We start from the raw sequence: 18,480 nt of genomic DNA, 5'->3' as shown, positions 1-18,480 counted from the left end.
ATAGCTGGACTATTGCTGAGTGCGGCGTAAAGCAACAAACCAACCAACCACCCAACCGTAAAAGGTGACTATGCTTGTCGTAAGAGGCGAGTGACGGGATCGGGTGGTCAGGCTCACTTGACTTGGTTGATGCATGTCATCGTATCCAAATTGTGTAGATTGATGCTCATGCTATCAATCACTGGATTGTCTGGTCCAGACTCTATTATTTACAGACCGCCGTCATATAGCTGGAATATTGCTGAGTGCGATGTAAAACACCAAACAAACAAGCATATTATAAGGATAGAATTACTGCACATCCATGGTCTTATCATTCAGTACAGACTTGGAGCAAGGCTACGTGAAGTGAAACGACGAGATGCCCGCGTCACAACAGATGTGCGCCATCTCTATCTCCATGGAAACGCTTCTATCATGATAAAGCCAGCATCCCCATCAAGTTGGACACGGGCATATAAACATGCCGGAATGAATTTTATCAAAACTGCATAAAACCATTGTTATCATATATTAATCAGTTTACGAAGCAGAGCGTCAGTTGTCATTGAACAAAATGGATTTTGGACATTTGCGTTCGACGATCTCTGTCTCATTCTTTGTGCTCTCGCATGTTTTGCTCGAGTGTCAAATTACATTTCTGTGTAACGCGCAGCCTCAAACGAGGAGCAACTGGTATTAAAGTGGCAAAAAATCTTTCGGCACTGGGAACCTCCATACCTTGTTTTGCTCGGTATTCCCAACTCCATGTGAAAGTCGATTTTTTCTGATTTAACATACATCGGAGGTAACGGTTCCAGAGACTTATGGAAACAGACCCACACTCCACAATGCTGGAGCAAAGTGCACTCCATCAGGCAAATACAGGAACTTGTTATTGGTCAGTAACTAAAACTGTATACCTCCTTTATAAGCTACTTACATAAAGGGGTGCAATATATTTACTGACAGTAACGAGTTCAGTGAAAGTACACCCATGTTAATATTCCGGCGAAATCCACAGATGCATGGTCCCTGCAAGACTAACACCTCGTCAGTGAAAACATTTCCTAAAATAATTATTTATTTTTTTCTTCGAAATAACCTTTCCTCTTCTGCTTTTTTTCATATGTGAATCGAGGAAACTAGACCTGGTTTAATTTGATCTAGACTTGACTAGGTTTTTAGTAAAAAAATAGAAATGTACATATAGGCGTCAAGGCGCAAGACGCCACTGATCCCCATTGCATTGTTTTCTTTGCCGTGCCTACAGATGGAGAGACGTCTCATGTTGTAAACATGTCAACACCCTCAGACCGCTGAGCAGATTAACATTGGACTGACGTTAAGTCTATGAAAATATACAATTTTAAAACTACATTTAAATTAAAATGAGCCCGAGTTAGATTTAGGCCTGAACCTGTGGAAAATGTATTGTGCTTCATATAGAACTAACATAGTCTGTCTTACAGACCCTGATACAAATATATATCAAATACAGCCCATGCAAGTCTATAATGTTTGGCAAGTCTAGATCACTGCAGTATCATGAAGAGAGTCACTGGGCTCCTTTTTATTATATTTTTATTAAGATAACTGAACAACTGGGTTTTTTTATGTACGATATGTTCATTTCAGAGACTAGATTTTAGTCTAAGAACTAACAGTACAGTAAGGGCTGAGCGGAAAGGGGGGGGGGGGGGGGGGGGGGGGTATATATGGTACAGGGATTGAGAGGCAGACTATCCCATCATAGGGTCGACTGACTGTTGACTGGCATTGGTCCTGATGAGAGGAAACGCTCCAGCGGTCGCCCCTGTCCTGCTCCTCTAGACCTGCGATCGATTAACCAGACAGCCTACATGCCTACATGCCTACTGCTGTGCACCAATGACGCCTGGAAACATGCATTTGACATCTATATAGGTCGTCCTTCCCGTTCCTCTCGTCATGCGAATAGTGAGACAGCCTACAAGTATCCGGCTGTATACCAGTGATGGATTGTGCAACGACAAGCGCGACCTTCAGACTCCCGTTTAATCTCTCAAAATATATAGTTTTGATAAAGGAAAAAAAACTCCATTTAAATTGAAACAGAGACCGAGTGGGATAGGACGAAAATCTAGACTTGATTCATTTAGAGCGGAAGGGGGGATAGTATGGGACTGGAGACGCAGGCGTACCGTCAGATGTACCTGTTTAACGGATATGGACAACTGAATTGAGTTTGTTTTTGTTTTTTTGTTTAACGCCGCACTCAACAATATTCCAGCTATATGGCGGCGGTCTGTAAATAATCGAGTCGGGACCACACAATCCTGTCATTGATATCATGTGCATCGATCCTCGGAATTTGGATACGATCATATGCATCAGCCAAGTCTGCGAGTCTGACAAACGGATCCCGTTAGACGCCTCTTACGACTATGAATGAATGAATATGGTTCTACGCCGCTTTAAGCAATATTCCAGCAATATCACGGTGGGGGTGGGCACCAGAAATGGGCTCTTACGACAAGCATGGGTTGCTGAAGACCTGTTCTACCCCGGATCTTCACGGAATTAAGATGTGACCCAAACTGATACCTAACTTATCAAAGACACTACACGTGCACGACCAAGAGTCAGTCTATTTCGTTACTGTTGGTCACATCTTGGACTGTCATCAAAGTCCCCGAAATAAAGTTATGTAAAAATAATTAATAAAATAAGTCTAAAGTACCATTATTCGCCTCAAGTTTCTAAAATTACTATATCCTCCAGTGGTCAGAATGTGCTCGGATCTGAGCAGAGATTGTGAAGTTTCAAGTTACAAAATGACATTCCATTAACAGACTCAGTGCTGGTCCATATGCCGAGGGGCCTTGGGATGGTGGACATTTAAGACAGATAACGGAGATCATATTACCAAGCAAAAACCACTGTGTAATAATTGGTAGGTTGGTTGGTTGTTAAACGCCGCACCCAGCAATATTCCAGCTATATGACGGCGGTCTGTAAATAATCGAGTCTGGACCAGACAATCTAGTGATTGATATCATGAGCATCACTGTGTAACAAAGTAAAATGGGATTCAGTCTACAAGAACTGAGGAGGGGACGGGGGTGGAACCGGGGCGAGTGTTTTATTCTCTATGAAGTATATGCGCAGGGATCTGTATGGAACCAGTCTATCCGACGCGTCCAGATGTTGTATCCAGCTTACAAATGACATTCTTCCGTACATGCGAAATAACCGAAATACTTCATATTGCTTAATACCATCCCCTTTTCTATTGTGTTTAAGACTAGTAATGAACAGGTTACTTATCCATCGTGCCACACAAAAAAAGACCAGCTGTCAATCTCAATAGCAACACTCCAATCTTAAATATACACATCTATTTGTTAGTACCCCATCAACGCATGGGGTTTTGAGAGAAAAGACAAAATCTTCCAGTCTCCTGAAACGAAGACGTTAAAAGGGAACCATTTCCTTTTTTATTTCTTTGTTGGTATCTTGACTATGGTTGAGATAATCCACACATCAGATAATCAATCTGATGCAGGCCAAGATAAGCCTTCTGTGTGGGCACTGCTTTGCATCCCATATAAAAATATAGGAGCCCAGGCATCTAACTCGGCGGATATGATCGACGAGATAAATTGGAAAACAATCAAGCAGAATACAGGATTTTTTCAGCTTTGCACTGCTCTGGTGATCGATTGAGCTCGCAAATGAATCTCGTTTTGCAGTCGCACTAAATCCTGTCCAAGGTTTAGACTCACCATCACGGAATGAAGAACACAAACCACACTTCTAAGTAACCATTCGAACCGCACGGCTGTTCAGCAATGGCTTTTATTAAAGTGGAAAATAAAATAAAAGTTCACAAATGTGAGCAATGTTATGGAATTACAAATAATAACTGTCATGTGCCGCACAGTTTGTGCATATATGTATCAAGCATGAGGCAACGAGATGATGGGACTCCGATGGTCACCCGCTGGACCAGCCGCGAGGCACGTGCCAACTAGTGACGTCATCAGTTTCCTGGCTTCACATAACTATGGAAATCACTTCCCTTGTTCCGCTTTCTCCTGTTCAATAGCTGAAAAAGAGAATTAAAGTTAGATAAGAGTGATGTACATCGAGTCAAGAACAATACATAAAAAGATTTACCGTCCAAAAATCTATAAGGGGTTGGAAGATATTTTTTTCTTGTCTTTTCCTTTGCTCTATTTTCAGTTGTTTTTTTGTTTTGTTGATTTTTTTCGGGTTTTTTTTTTTTGGGGGGGGGGGGGGGGGGCATATGTTTGAAAGTTAGCGAGAGGTGGGATAGGGAAAAAGGGAAGACGGGGCTTGATATATAGTAGGGCTGGATATACGGGGATTGGAAAAGAAAAACGTCAGAGGGGGATATAGAGGAGGTGACGAGATATGAAGGATTCAAAAGGTTGATAGGTTATGGAGAGATAGGGGATGTGGAGAGATAGGGGATGCAAAGAGAGGGTTGGGATGGGGTTGGTTGGGGGAGGAACGAAGGAATGGGGCAATGGAGGTTCTGCTGAAGCAATTTTCATGAGCCTTAAAGTCCAATGTCTGTAGTTTCAAAATGTGCTTTAGCATTGCAAAAAGAATATGCACATCAACCGTGATATGAATGTCAGATTCGCATTTTCCCCGCATTAAAAAGCAAATATACTAACAAATAATTACATAAAGTGCGCCAGCCACTCCCACCTCCAAAATGGCAAATGGCAATGTCAGTCCATCCATTATATCTGAGTACAGAGGACCCGGGAGAAGACAGGATTTATTTCAACCAGATATTGGCAATGTGTCAATCGCTTCTGCAAAAGAACTGTTCCCCAATCGCCAAAGACCTCACTCGTGTCATGCAGGTCAAAAGCGACCGCCAATTCTATGTGCACCCATGGGAACTAGTCCGAGCGTGAGGACCCCCCTACTACAAACATCTATCTACTATAGACGGCAACACCACCACCCCTCCACGCCCCAGGAAGTAGGTCAACCCCTCCCCAGTCCACGCCGAGCCTCAGTCCACACAAAGAAAATAAACACTATAAACCCCTGCCCCAACACTTAAACAAAGGATTTCTCCACCCACAATAAACGAAAGTGTTCACGTCGAGTCGGACATAATTCACCACACACCCTATCAACCGATCCGAACCCTTTACTGCAGTGCATCATAAACTGCATTTCTTATGTAGTGAAACTCGCAAAGTAACCTGCTGCATTGCTAGGATGTTCAATGAATGTTTACTGAAGAGAAGAGGGATGCGAAATGCCGTTAAAACAGGAAAATGTTACAGCTTTTAATCACTTCTCCGTCATGGATCACAATACACATTACTAATATCGGCGCTCGTGTCCCACAAGCATTGAAGCGGAACATTTCCCTTATGCAGTGCCTTATCATACAACGTTATCTCACAGCATACACACAAAGAAAATTAGTTCTATTCTACCCGATTTTGACAACGCCAGTTCACGAACGCAAACGTCGGACCTATTAAGCTTCCCTTTCAGTCTCGTCTGGTTATGGGGCGACAAACAAAGCGGGAAAAATATAGTCAGCGCTTTTTATTTCCAAACAAGTCATCAATTAAGCCAGGCTGTGTACAAGCAGCGTGTTGCCTCTTTTCCCTCGGGGCCGAACACGTCAGTGAAAGTTTGCTCCAAATAAACATCGTACATGTTAACTTGGTCTATTATTTTTAAAAATGTCTCGTATTAACATTAACCCCGTCTGAGCTACAAGTATTACGATAAACATCTAGGACCGAGTCAACACGAACAGATCATTAGCACATAATATATTACTACAGCGACAGCGCAGAGTGAGTAAGCCCTGCTACGAGAGGGGTTACATCACCAGCTTGTCAGTGTGTAATCGGACTCTGTGACCGGGCGCCCTGACAGAGGAAGGGTTAACTCGCCATAGCGGAGAGGTTGGCAGGAGAAGAAACTCTCGCAGTCACAGTAACCCGACTCAAGAATCTGGCTCAGTTTTCAAGGCCGCTCCTAGCCAGGAAGGCCAGACGGCGTTTGACTTCCTGGCCACGCTGGTAACACACTTTACAGGCCGCTTTTCGATAATCTTCACTTTCATCTCAAGTCTTTCACTCCCTATATCTGCAGACATCCCCTTGCAGAAACAGATTACCAGATACTCCGCGTAACAAACACAGGGATTCATGATTACGTAAGATCCAGTGCGATTCCTTATCAGCCATCACCACCAACCCTTCTCGTCGATCCCGCGTTTATCGTGCTGTCACATTTGCCCCGCGTGCGTTTCGGATCCCTCATCAACGCCCGATGTGTAACAAACCCCCGAAAAATTGATTAAATAGCCATTTATTTGCAGAAATCGCCACATACTCATAACATTATGAGCGGTCACGCCCTTGCAGATGGTGCGTTGTGCTGGGCCTGCTATGAGCAACGTCTCAATCGATACATTAGAATCTCGTACACACAGCAGTGTTGGAGCGGTGTACGTATATTCACTACATTATGAAGCCTTATTGTAACCCGGCGCACATTGAGATTCGCTCAAGAACGCGAAACAAATCTGGATAAAATCGCGAGTGAACAATCATAGGGTATTCCTGTCCGGAGTCTTTCAACCATATCCGCACTACATACGTGAGTGACCCCGCTTAGAGTTATTGGAAGGGGATAGGGAGAGAAGGAATGCTGTATACATTGAGAGCATTTCTCCAGCATCAGTTTAGGACATCGATTCAGTTCGAATACTGAGTACAAGTTATTCATTGTTTATGAATGTCATAAGTTACTCCTGTTGCAGTATATACTGACATTGTCACTGAATAAGAATAATCAATGATGTATTTATAACCACAATTTAAAAGATTCGGCAATATAGACGCAGGCAACTTCATACATAGGGGCTATGCAATCATTTCATGGAGATTAAAATTATGATTACGAAATGTTATCTCACTCTCTTTCGTTGGTAATGAGTTCTTTTCTGATGTTTCCGTCTTCTTCAACTTGCCCTTGTCGAATGTTGCGACTTCAGAGATGTCAGGTTTGTCACTCATGTTGGACTATAAGGGAATCTGTAACAAAAAGTCAAAAACACAAGTGAGGTCCTGCCGTTGACAGACAGACTGCGTTTCTCTCCAGACAGGGAGGGTCTTTGTTCCAGACATCAAACATCCCCTCCCTGCTTCCCCCTCCCCCAGCAGGCAGCCGCAGATCGATAACGGCGTCTACCAGCCACAAAGGATGCCACAACGGGGCTCCAGTCGATGTGTTTGAATTTCACATTACTAGAAATATTCCTAATTGTGTTAAGCAAATATGACATGGTGTATTTCCTCGGCTGCCGAATATGCACTGTGCATTCATCTGAACAAACAGTAGATTTAGGTACTGGATTTGATCAAACATTGATAGGAGACGTCTCGCCCAGAACTCTCGATATTAAAATTTTAATAATATAATTATGAAGAATTTGGGTTAGGATTAATGCTAGATGTAATAACAGGTAAATTTAAGGTTTATCATTTCAGCTTTATCGTAAAGTTGTATACTTACCAGGAGAATGAGAAAAGTGTCGTCTGCGTTGGCCGTCTGCTTGAGCTGTACTAGTCTGAAGTCGTCAGCGACAGGGAACTGAATCACGGCGCAGTAATACAAATGAGCGCGGACTTCTCACTTCCCGCGGATTGTTATAAACATAGAGAAGCATACGAGACGACAACACGGCTTATATACAAAATAAGTACGCAGGGAATAGATTTCACATTAATGCCGTTATAACAAAGTACGTTTAGTGTTTCTGAAGAGGCCACGCCTTTTTTCCAGAAACATGTGGGATCTATTTTGTCTTCACGCATGATTCATCGGCGATGTGTCAAGGAAGCATAGCATAACACATGGGGGCCAATAGGAAAACTGTCATTCCAGTCTGATATCATTGTACAGTTTATACACTGTTTGAGTCATGTGCTGAGGAAGTAAATGTGTTCGTATTTTCTAAAAATGTGAAATTTAAAAGTGCGAGTTGCCATGGTAATTTTCAAAAAGGTCATGGCTGCTTCAGGAAAATGAATGAATGGAATGCAAAGAATCCAGACAGTGATTTAAAGAATCGTCCGTCAGAGTAACAGCCGGCCACATGCCCCATTTCTTACTAGAAAAACATCTGGGGAGTAGAGAAGGGATTATTCCTGGGTGGGGAGTACGGCGAGGATGATATGATATGGGAATGATAGCGTTACATGGTATGTGCATTTGGATGATCTTTTGGGCGGGACATCATATCGTGTTTGTTATGATTTTCAATGCCGGTGACTCGGGAAATTAATATTCTTGGGAATTCTAATATTTTCTTAATAATGTTCAATGTTATCATTTCCATTCTGATTATTCACTATGATCCCTTATGAGCATTCTTAGTATTACATACCATTAGCCTACATAACCATCCTCATCATCGAGGGAAGTATGTATGGGGAGATTGCCCAAGCGATGTTTAAGGAGCGTAAGTGGACTTATAAATAATTTGTAGAGCCGTAGACGGGTTTCTCAACTGTTTGAGAGTTTGCACCGAGATCCTGCCTACAATTACAGTCTATAGACACATTCTCCTGTGTAGCTGAAACGACGCATGGAGTGCTGGGACGCACCCTCTGTTTCGGTCATTGCTGTGCAGGAAAACAAGTAAAGTCCGATATTTTTTGGGTAAAGAGAAGGCTTGACTGGGCCATGGAATCCGCGTATAATACGTAGGCATATGTTGTGTCGCCAATGATCACAACTTATTTATGACAACTGTTCCCCTCGTCTGTCCTCTCTGTAAATAGTCCCGGCATAAACCAATATTTTGTCCCGAACACTGTCCAACATGCGAGACCACGTGGGTTAATCAAGGTCCCTCAGTTTTCATTTCACATTAGCCGGAGGTAAATATTGAAGTGCTTTGCAACATAGATCGCCGTAGACACCTGTATTTACACCCGAGACACGGATTAACGACCGACAGCGTACCCCCTGCACTGCCTCGCGCTCACGTGAAAATGGTGCTGGATGCACGCGCTGCATGCACCAAGGGTGGTCCGAGAATGTCACGGGCAGAGCGGGTAATTACGAGAGACACAACATGTTGTGTTGGATATATGTGTCAGATTGACAAGGATGTTCCTATGTGAAATAGTCGAGAATGACTGCCAGTCATGACGTAAATCATTTTCCTTCTTTCAAAAGAGCAGTTTGACATTTATATAAAACTTATAAAAAATAAATGGGAGACCAAATATGTCGTTATATGAAAATACAGTGGTACCGTATTTCCGCACTCGTTTTTTCCTTGAAAGCCAACATTTGCAACACATTGTACACAATAGGACTGATTGAAATATTTGTTTCAGCCAATGTTCATGATGTTTATAGTTCGTCGTACCCTACAGCCACACACCGAGTTAAATGTATTTATTTTAGGAGCGTATATGTTACAAACGGTGGCTGATATAAATCCATGCGGGAAAGATCGAGCTTCTTTCTCGACAACTGCATTATTGATTTCTTACGGGAAGACAAGTTTATTGTTATAAAGCTTCTAAGCTGGGATCCAATACATGTATCACTTTAAGTACACGCACATTAACACTGACATAGCGCCAGAAAAACTTCAATATTGCTTAAATGACGGGTATTTATTCGCTATAAAAATATGGTATCCTTAAATATTACTTCTATCCATGTAACCGTGCAGCATGACTGTGGAATATATGTATTTTATAAAACCAGAACCAATCTAAGTTATAAAAAGAGAGTCGAGCCAGCTCTAGGAAATAAGAATAAGAAAATAGACGTTGTTGGAGAGAATTTTATTGCGTAGTAAAATAGTTCATAGACTGCATGTTAGTCTGCTATCCATGTCGACCTTCATAAAAACGCCTTGTATCGTAATGTAGACGTACAAAAAGACAATCGTAATGTAGATGTACAAAAGACAATCGTAATGTAGACGTACACAAATGTGAAACGAGGTCCAGTTCGCCATGTTGTTTGCGGGGTATGATGATCAATGTTGTCCAAATATGTGGGAAGTGGATACAGCGACTTTTGGCCTCAACCTGGGATGTGGGTAGTACGAGTCTTGTGTACACCTGGGATGTGGGTAGTACGAATCTTGTGTCCACCTGGGATGTGGGTAGTACGAATCTTGTGTCCACCTGGGATGTGGGAAGTATGATTCTTGTGTCCACCTGGGATGTGGGTAGTACGAGTCTTGTGTCCACCTGGGATGTGGGTAGTACGAGTCTTGTGTCCACCTGGGATGTGGGTAGTACGAGTCTTGTGTCCACCTGGGATGTGGGAAGTATGAATCTTGTGTCCACCTGGGATGTGGGTAGTACGAATCTTGTGTCCACCTGGGATGTGGGTAGTACGAATCTTGTGTCCACCTGGGATGTGGGTAGTACGAATCTTGTGTCCACCTGGGATGTGGGTAGTACGAGTCTTGTGTCCACCTGGGATGTGGGTAGTACGAGTCTTGTGTCCACCTGGGATGTGGGTAGTACGAGTCTTGTGTTCACCTGGGATGTGGGTAGTACGAGTCTTGTGTCCAACTGGGATGTGGGTAGTACGAGTCTTGTGTCCACCTGGGATGTGGGTAGTACGAGTCTTGTGTTCACCTGGGATGTGGGTAGTACGAGTCTTGTGTTCACCTGGGATGTGGGTAGTACGAATCTTGTGTCCACCTGGGATGTGGGTAGTACGAATCTTGTGTCCACCTGGGATGTGGGTAGTACGAATCTTGTGTCCACCTGGGATGTTGGTAGTACGAATCTTGTGTCCACCTGGGATGTGGGTAGTACGAATCTTGTGTCCACCTGGGATGTGGGTAGTACGAATCTTGTGTCCACCTGGGATGTGGGTAGTACGAATCTTGTGTCCACCTGGGATGTGGGTAGTACGAATCTTGTGTCCACCTGGGATGTGGGTAGTACGAATCTTGTGTCCACCTGGGATGTGGGTAGTACGAATCTTGTGTCCACCTGGGATGTGGGTAGTACGAATCTTGTGTCCACCTGGGATGTGGGTAGTACGAATCTTGTGTCCACCTGGGATGTGGGTAGTACGAATCTTGTGTCCACCTGGGATGTGGGTAGTACGAATCTTGTGTCCACCTGGGATGTGGGTAGTACGAATCTTGTGTCCACCTGGGATGTGGGTAGTACGAATCTTGTGTTCACCTGGGATGTGGGTAGTACGAGTCTTGTGTTCACCTGGGATGTGGGTAGTACGAATCTTGTGTCCACCTGGGATGTGGGTAGTACGAATCTTGTGTCCACCTGGGATGTGGGTAGTACGAATCTTGTGTCCACCTGGGATGTGGGTAGTACGAATCTTGTGTCCACCTGGGATGTGGGTAGTACGAATCTTGTGTCCACCTGGGATGTGGGAAGTATGATTCTTGTGTCCACCTGGGATGTGGGAAGTATGAATCTTGGAGTTCACCTGGGATGTTGGTAGTACGAATCTTGGTGTTCATTTGGGATGTGGGTAGTACGAATCTTGTGTCCACCTGGGATGTGGGAAGTATGAATCTTGTGGCCACCTGGGATGTGGGAAGTATGAATCTTGGAGTTCACCTGGGATGTGGGTAGTTGGAATCTTGGTGTTCATTTGGGATGTGGGTAGTACGAACCTTGTGTCCACCTGGGATGTGGGTAGTACGAATCTTGTGTCCACCTGGGATGTGGGTAGTTCGAATCTTGTGTCCAGCTGTGATGTGGGTAGTTCGAATCTTGGTGTTTATTTGGGATGTGGGTTGTACGAATCTTGTGTCCACCTGGGATGTGGGTAGTACGAATCTTGTGTCCACCTGGGATGTGGGTAGTACGAGTCTTGTGTACACCTGGGATGTGGGTAGTACGAATCTTGTGTCCACCTGGGATGTGGGAAGTATGAATCTTGGAGTTCACCTGGGATGTGGGTAGTTCGAATCTTGTGTCCACCTGGGATGTGGGAAGTATGAATCTTGGAGTTCACCTGGGATGTGGGTAGTTCGAATCTTGGTGTTCATTTGAGATGTGGGTTGTTTGAATCTTGTGTCCACCTGGGATGTGGGTAGTTCGAATCTTGAATATTCACCTGGGATGTGGGAAGTATGAATCTTGGAGTTCACCTGGGATGCGGGTAGTAGATGCTTGGCATCTATCTGGGTTATGGGTAATGCCGTTAACGTTTTTCTGTAAATGTATTATTAATGCTTTTAAGTGAGTCTTGTACATTATGCCGCAATGTATGTGAATATATTGATCTCTGTCACCTCTCAACATGCTATGTCTTGTAGCCCTGAGTGAGATGAAGTTCAGTGCAGTTCATATGCTTGATGACCGCCTGGGTGTAGACAGAGCTAGTCTTGATGACCACTTGGGTGGTAGACAGAGCTAGTCTTGATGAACGCCTCGGTGTAGACAGAGCTAGTCTTGATGACCACCTGGGTATAGACAGATCTAGTCTTGATGACCACCTGGGTGCAGACTGAGCTAGTCTTGATGACCACCTGAATGTAGGTTGTGCGAGTCTTGATGACCACCTGGCTTTTGGATTATATCCATCCATACATAACCACCATATCATCCATTCTCGAGTACCATCTGTGTTGCGGATCTGGAAGAAACTGTTTCAGGAATTGTTTGGAATTTTACTTCTTGCATAGTTAACACGTGCATGGTCTACGCCAAAAGCAAATATTTTCAACCTCCCCGTAACCAATTGTTTTTAATACTAAATACTTTAATACTAAAAATGAGCGTATATCCCATCAGATAGTTAGATCTACTATAAATGTGTCTGACCCGTGAAGATACGGGTTAGAATAGGCCTTCAGCAACCCATGCTTGCCGTAAAAGGCGACAATGCTTGTCGTAACATGCGACTAACGGGAGGCTCGTTGACTTGGTTGATGCATGCCATCGATCCCAATTGCGTGGATCGATTTTCATGATATCAATCACTGGTTTGTCTGTTCCAGACTCGATTATTTACAGACCGCCGTCATATAGCTGGAATACTGCTGAGTGAGGCGTTAAACAACAAACAAACCAACCAACCAAATATGTCTCTTCCATAGGCTGCATATCGTTACTCGCTACTCATCCAGTTCACCTGTGTCTTGTGTGAAGTACGCGATTCATTTAAGCAGTTCAGTTGCCTTCACGCTCAACGAACACTGTCTTCAGTGATCCATTGTTCCATTGACTTCCCCACAGTCATAGGTTGTCCATCTTCCCGAGGCAAGAGAGTTAACTGACTATAAAAGTCCAGTTTCCACCCTTGCCGAACTAGGCTGGTGTTATGGAGTTACATTTTGGCTGGGCTAACGAGTCCATGCATAGTCCAATCAAAACCGCGCACTGAAATCAAAATCCGGTTCGTAAACTGTCGTGCAGATTTCGATCGATTGCAGAGTTTGCAAAGCATGTGCATCGCCAATTCGTTGTCAGCAGATATTTTCCAAATCCTTTCATGTTTTTAATCAAGGTGCTCACGTGATTTGATGCATTTCGCGATGTAAGACCCGTTTTATCACAATATAGATCTTGATTATCGATCAGATCGTCCTGAGTGGGCGCCACCATTTTGTGTGAAGCAAATGCAAGTGATACGAGAGGTGGAATCCGATTGGTCCATAGGAGAGGCTTAGAAAGGACATAATTGGAAATAGCCACTGGTGGCGCTACGGTCGAGCCCAGTAATTCCAGCCTAGTTCGGCAAGGGTGGAAACTGGACTTTTAAAGTCAGTTAATTCTCTTGCCTCGGGAAGATGTAGGTTGTCTCGCGTAGGCTACAATTATGGAGAATATGAAAGTTAACAACGGGTTTTCCGAGATAGTAGATCTTTTGTGAGTGCATATAAATCCCGCTAGGTATTGACACGTTTATGTATACAGTTTGTATATATGGAGTCAAAATGCATGAGACCCGTGAAGATCCGAGATAGAGTAGGCCTTCAGCATCCCATGCTTGCCGTAAAAGGCGACTATGCTTGTCGTAAGATGCGACTAACGGGATCGGGTGGTCAGGCTTGCTGACTTGGTTGATGCATGTCATCGTATCCCAATTGCGTGGGTCGATGCTCATGACGTCAATCACTGGATTGTCTGGATTGCTGAGTGTGGCGTTAAACAAAAAACAAACAAACAAACAATAAAGCAAAATAGTAAGAGACATGTTGTGTTGGAAAAACGGAGCAAATTGGCAAATATTTTTTTAACTTTTACGTTACCCCATCGGAATTCACAGCTCATAACTATCAGTATGTAGCATACTAGGGCTGGGACGGGTAACTCGGGTACCTGGGTCGGGTGGGTACTGAGTAGGACCCGGGTACCCACAGGACTACCCGGACCCGTGTTTAGTCACGTGATACATTGTTTAATGACAAAAACTATCCAGAATTCTATGGTTACTACTACACTATAGTCTTTCTGACTATGCACCCATTCCTTCTGACTTTTCAAATCTTTGACTAACGATATAAATTGAGTCAACTTCAGTGTATGCAGATTGTTTAATACATGTATGTTAATACGTTTTGCCTGTGCTATGGTAAAAAAAATGCCCAATCGGACATTTTGTACCTATCTCTTGAGACCTACAGTTGGTACCCGGTTAGGGTCTGGTATTAGGGGTGGGTGGGTACCCGAATTTACACACCGGGTAGTAAATTCGGACTCGTCCCAGCCCTATAGCATTCATGTCAGCACTGCTGGCTGTTCATGTTGCAGTGGAACATTGTTGATTTCATCGGGCAGCATTGTTTTCTTTTCGTTGGCTCACAGCTTGTCAATACAGCAGCATGCAGACTTTCACTCTTTATATATGGCGAGGCATTATTACGTTAAATTATTTTCTATACACCAGCTAGAACAACAATCATGTAGTTTTTTTAAACAAGCCGAATAATACATCATGTTTTATACACCAGACAGAATTATACACCATGTTTTATACACCAGCCAGAATTATACATCATGTTTTATACAACAGCCAGAATTATACACCATGTTTTATACACCAGCCAGAATTATACGCCATGTTTTATACACCAGCCAGAATTATACGCCATGTTTTATACACCAGCCGGAATTGTCAGCATGTTTTATACACCAGCCGGAATTATACACCATGTTTTATACACCAGACAGAATTATACACCATGTTTTATACACCAGCCAGAATTATACATCATGTTTTATACACCAGCCAGAATTATACACCATGTTTTATACACCAGCCAGACTTATACGCCATGTTTTATACACCAGCCGGAATTATACACCATGTTTTATACACTAGCCAGAATCACACACCATGTTTTATACACCAGCCGGAATTATACGCCATGTTTTATACACCAGCCAGAATTATACGCCATGTTTTATACACCAGACAGAATTATACACCATGTTTTATACACCAGCCAGAATTATACACCATGTTTTATACACCAGCCAGAATTATACGCCATGTTTTATACAACAGCCAGAATTATACGCCATGTTTTATACACCAGACAGAATTATACATCATGTTTTATACACCAGCCAGAATTATACACGATGTTTTATACACCAGCCAGAATTATACGCCTCTTTTATACACCAGCCAGAATTATACACCATGTTTTATACACCAGCCAGAATTATACGCCATGTTTAATACAACAGCCAGAATTATACACCATGTTTTATACACCAGCCAGAATTATACACCATGTTTTATACTCGATTATAATTATTTACAGACCGTCGTCTAAAGCTGGAATATTGCCGTGTGCGGCGTTAAACAAAAAACAAACAAACGAACAAACTAAGGCCGCTTTGAACATTATTTCAGTTAATTCATGGTGTAAAAAGTTAAAGTGGAAAGAAATCACGTGATGCAGGTCGGACGTTTACCACTTTTATGACACAATCGAAGACGGAAATGGTTCTGACAAACCAAGTATAACGACCCGGGATTTGAACCGACGGTTACAGGATCCTTATGGGGCACGGGTGGCCCAGTCGTCTAAGGCGCCGCGATTCGCTGTGAAGAGTTGCGTCCCTTGGGCACGCCAGAAACCTATGATTGTGGGTTCGAATCCCGGTTCGCCCTGATTATGTTTCTAGGTTTGTCAGCACCATACCCGTGTTCGTGGTTTTCACCGAAGTGGTAAACGTCTGAGACCTGCATCACTTCGGGCTTTCCTCCCACATTAAGCTGACACGTCGCGATATGACTGGAATAATGTTAAAAGCGTCGTTAAACCCAACTTACTCACTCACTCACTACAGGATCCTTAAAAGGCTTATGGCGCAACTACTCACAGCGAAGTAAATACCACATGCAATGGAAAAGAGACCTGGCGCGTATTTGTGTTATATCATCTATGTGTTTATTTACAGCTGTAATTAAACACATGCTGTGGTTTAGAGGTGCTCTGATGCTGTCGACCTATTATTCTCCCTGTATGAGGTGTTTACTCATCTTGTTGTTCTGACTCTCCTGATTACCCTGTGTATCTGGTTGGCATTGTATTCACGTGATACCTGCTAATATTGGTATCGATTATACACGTCTAATTAGTGACTTGTGTTGGAGAGGAGATGTGACCGACACTGCCTTGCTAATGCCTTCCGGCGGGTATTTTGTAACAGTGTTATACGAGTACAATCATATAGAATATTCATTTCCACCCTACTATTGATTTATACACATTTCGCCCCACACCCTGTTTCCTACTGCCATACCTATTTCTCAACTCTACCTCCATCCCGCCTAACCCTATACGTATTTCTCAACTTTACCTCCATCCCGCCTAACCCCATACGTATTCCTCAACCTTACCTCCATCCCGCCTAACCCCAAACGTATTTCTCAACCTTACCTCCATCCCGCCTAACCCCATACGTATTTCTCAACCTTACCTCCATCCCGCCTAACCCCTTAGTGTTCCTCAAGTCTACCTCCATCCACCCTAACCCCCATGCGTATTTCTCAACCTTACCTCCATCCCGCCTATCCCCATACGTATTTCTCAACCTTACCTCCATCCCGCCTAACCCAATACGTATTTCTCAACCTTACCTCCATCCCGCCTAACCCCTTAGTGTTCCTCAAGTCTACCTCCATCCACCCTAACCCCCATACGTATTCCTCAACCTTACCTCCATCCCGCCTATCCCAATACGTACTCCTCAACCTTACCTCCATCCCGCCTATCCCCATACGTATTTCTCAACCTTACCTCCATCCCGCCTAACCCCATACGTATTTCTCAACCCTACCTCCATCCCGCCTAACCCCTTAGTGTTCCTCAAGTCTACCTCCATCCACCCTAACCCCCATGCGTATTTCTCAACCTTACCTCCATCCCGCCTAACCCCTTAGTGTTCCTCAAGTCTACCTCCATCCACCCTAACCCCCATACGTATTTCTCAACCTTACCTCCATCCCGCCTAACCCCTTAGTGTTCCTCAAGTCTACCTCCATCCACCCTAACCCCCATGCGTATTCCTCAACCTTACCTCCATCCCGCCTAACGCCATACGTATCCCTAACCCAGACCTCCATCCGCCTTACCCCCGTGCGTATTCCTCAACCTTACCTCCATTCCATACCCCCTAACCCCATCACCGGCTACCTCAGCCTAACCTCCATTCCCCCCCCCCCCCCCCCCCCCCTCAACCTTACCTCCATTTTGCCTACCCCAATAAATTGTCCCTCACCGTAACCTCCCTTTCGCCCCACCCCCACACCTCAACCTCAACCTAACCCCAATCCGCCGCTCCCCATTGCCGACTCCCAAAACGTCACTTCCATTCCTCATACCCCCCCACCCACCCACCCACACACACACACATACACATCGACCCCACCCTCAACCTCCATCCCGCCCCATTGTGCTAACACCCCTGAAGCCCACTCCGCCCAAGGGACTACCGCACTGAACACGAGTGTTAGCATAAATGGGTAAATACAACGTATGCATAGCCCCGCTCCTATTTACATGTCCAATATTTTGTCATAACACTCACCAGTCCCTCGTTAAACTGCTTGTTACTACCTGCGGTTGGAAACCAAAGTAAACAACATCCATTCAGACATGTTACATATGTAGTCGACAGCAATCTGATTCAAACAACACTGAGTGTCTACTGTTATCCTGACCATACACACACCAGTATACTGTTATAAGAAAGATGTGTGTTATGGGGGAAACAGTGTTATTGCAAAGAGAAAAAGATGCATACAAAGAAAGTCAATGAAACAGCATATATTTGTGTTGGCATTGTTATATTGCAATCCACTTCAATAGATTTCTTTAAAACTTCAAATCACTGGATTGTTTTTTTATAGACCGTCGTCATATAGCTGGAATATTGCTGGGTGTGGCCTTAAACAACAAACAAACAAACAAACTCTGCAGTTCGCTGAACAGATTACTCCCCTTATCTAAAT

The 18,480-nt window shown here is 43.8% G+C and overlaps 1 protein-coding gene and 1 long non-coding RNA gene across 2 annotated transcripts; both read right to left on the bottom strand.

The window, feature by feature from the left end:
• Positions 1 to 3,775: 3,775 nt before the first annotated feature.
• On the bottom strand, positions 3,776 to 7,640 carry LOC124144480. The gene is made up of 3 exons (XR_006862420.2): positions 7,555 to 7,640; positions 6,956 to 7,073; positions 3,776 to 4,069 (listed from the first exon to the last, which is right to left on the bottom strand). It is a non-coding gene; the product is annotated as an uncharacterized LOC124144480 (long non-coding RNA).
• A 2,452-nt stretch (positions 7,641 to 10,092) lies between these two features.
• On the bottom strand, positions 10,093 to 17,718 carry LOC125376093. Its single transcript, XM_048387699.1, has 2 exons — positions 17,713 to 17,718; positions 10,093 to 11,484 (listed from the first exon to the last, which is right to left on the bottom strand). The coding sequence occupies exons 1-2, from the start codon at positions 17,716 to 17,718 to the stop codon at positions 10,093 to 10,095; spliced, it is 1,398 nt and encodes a 465-aa protein (XP_048243656.1).
• Positions 17,719 to 18,480: the final 762 nt, after the last annotated feature.

The sequence above is a fragment of the Haliotis rufescens genome, unplaced genomic scaffold (assembly GCF_023055435.1).
Source record: "Haliotis rufescens isolate VD_foot unplaced genomic scaffold, xgHalRufe1.0.p SCAF_7, whole genome shotgun sequence".
Taxonomy (NCBI): domain Eukaryota; kingdom Metazoa; phylum Mollusca; class Gastropoda; order Lepetellida; family Haliotidae; genus Haliotis; species Haliotis rufescens.
This window is presented reverse-complemented; position numbering and strand designations above follow the sequence as displayed.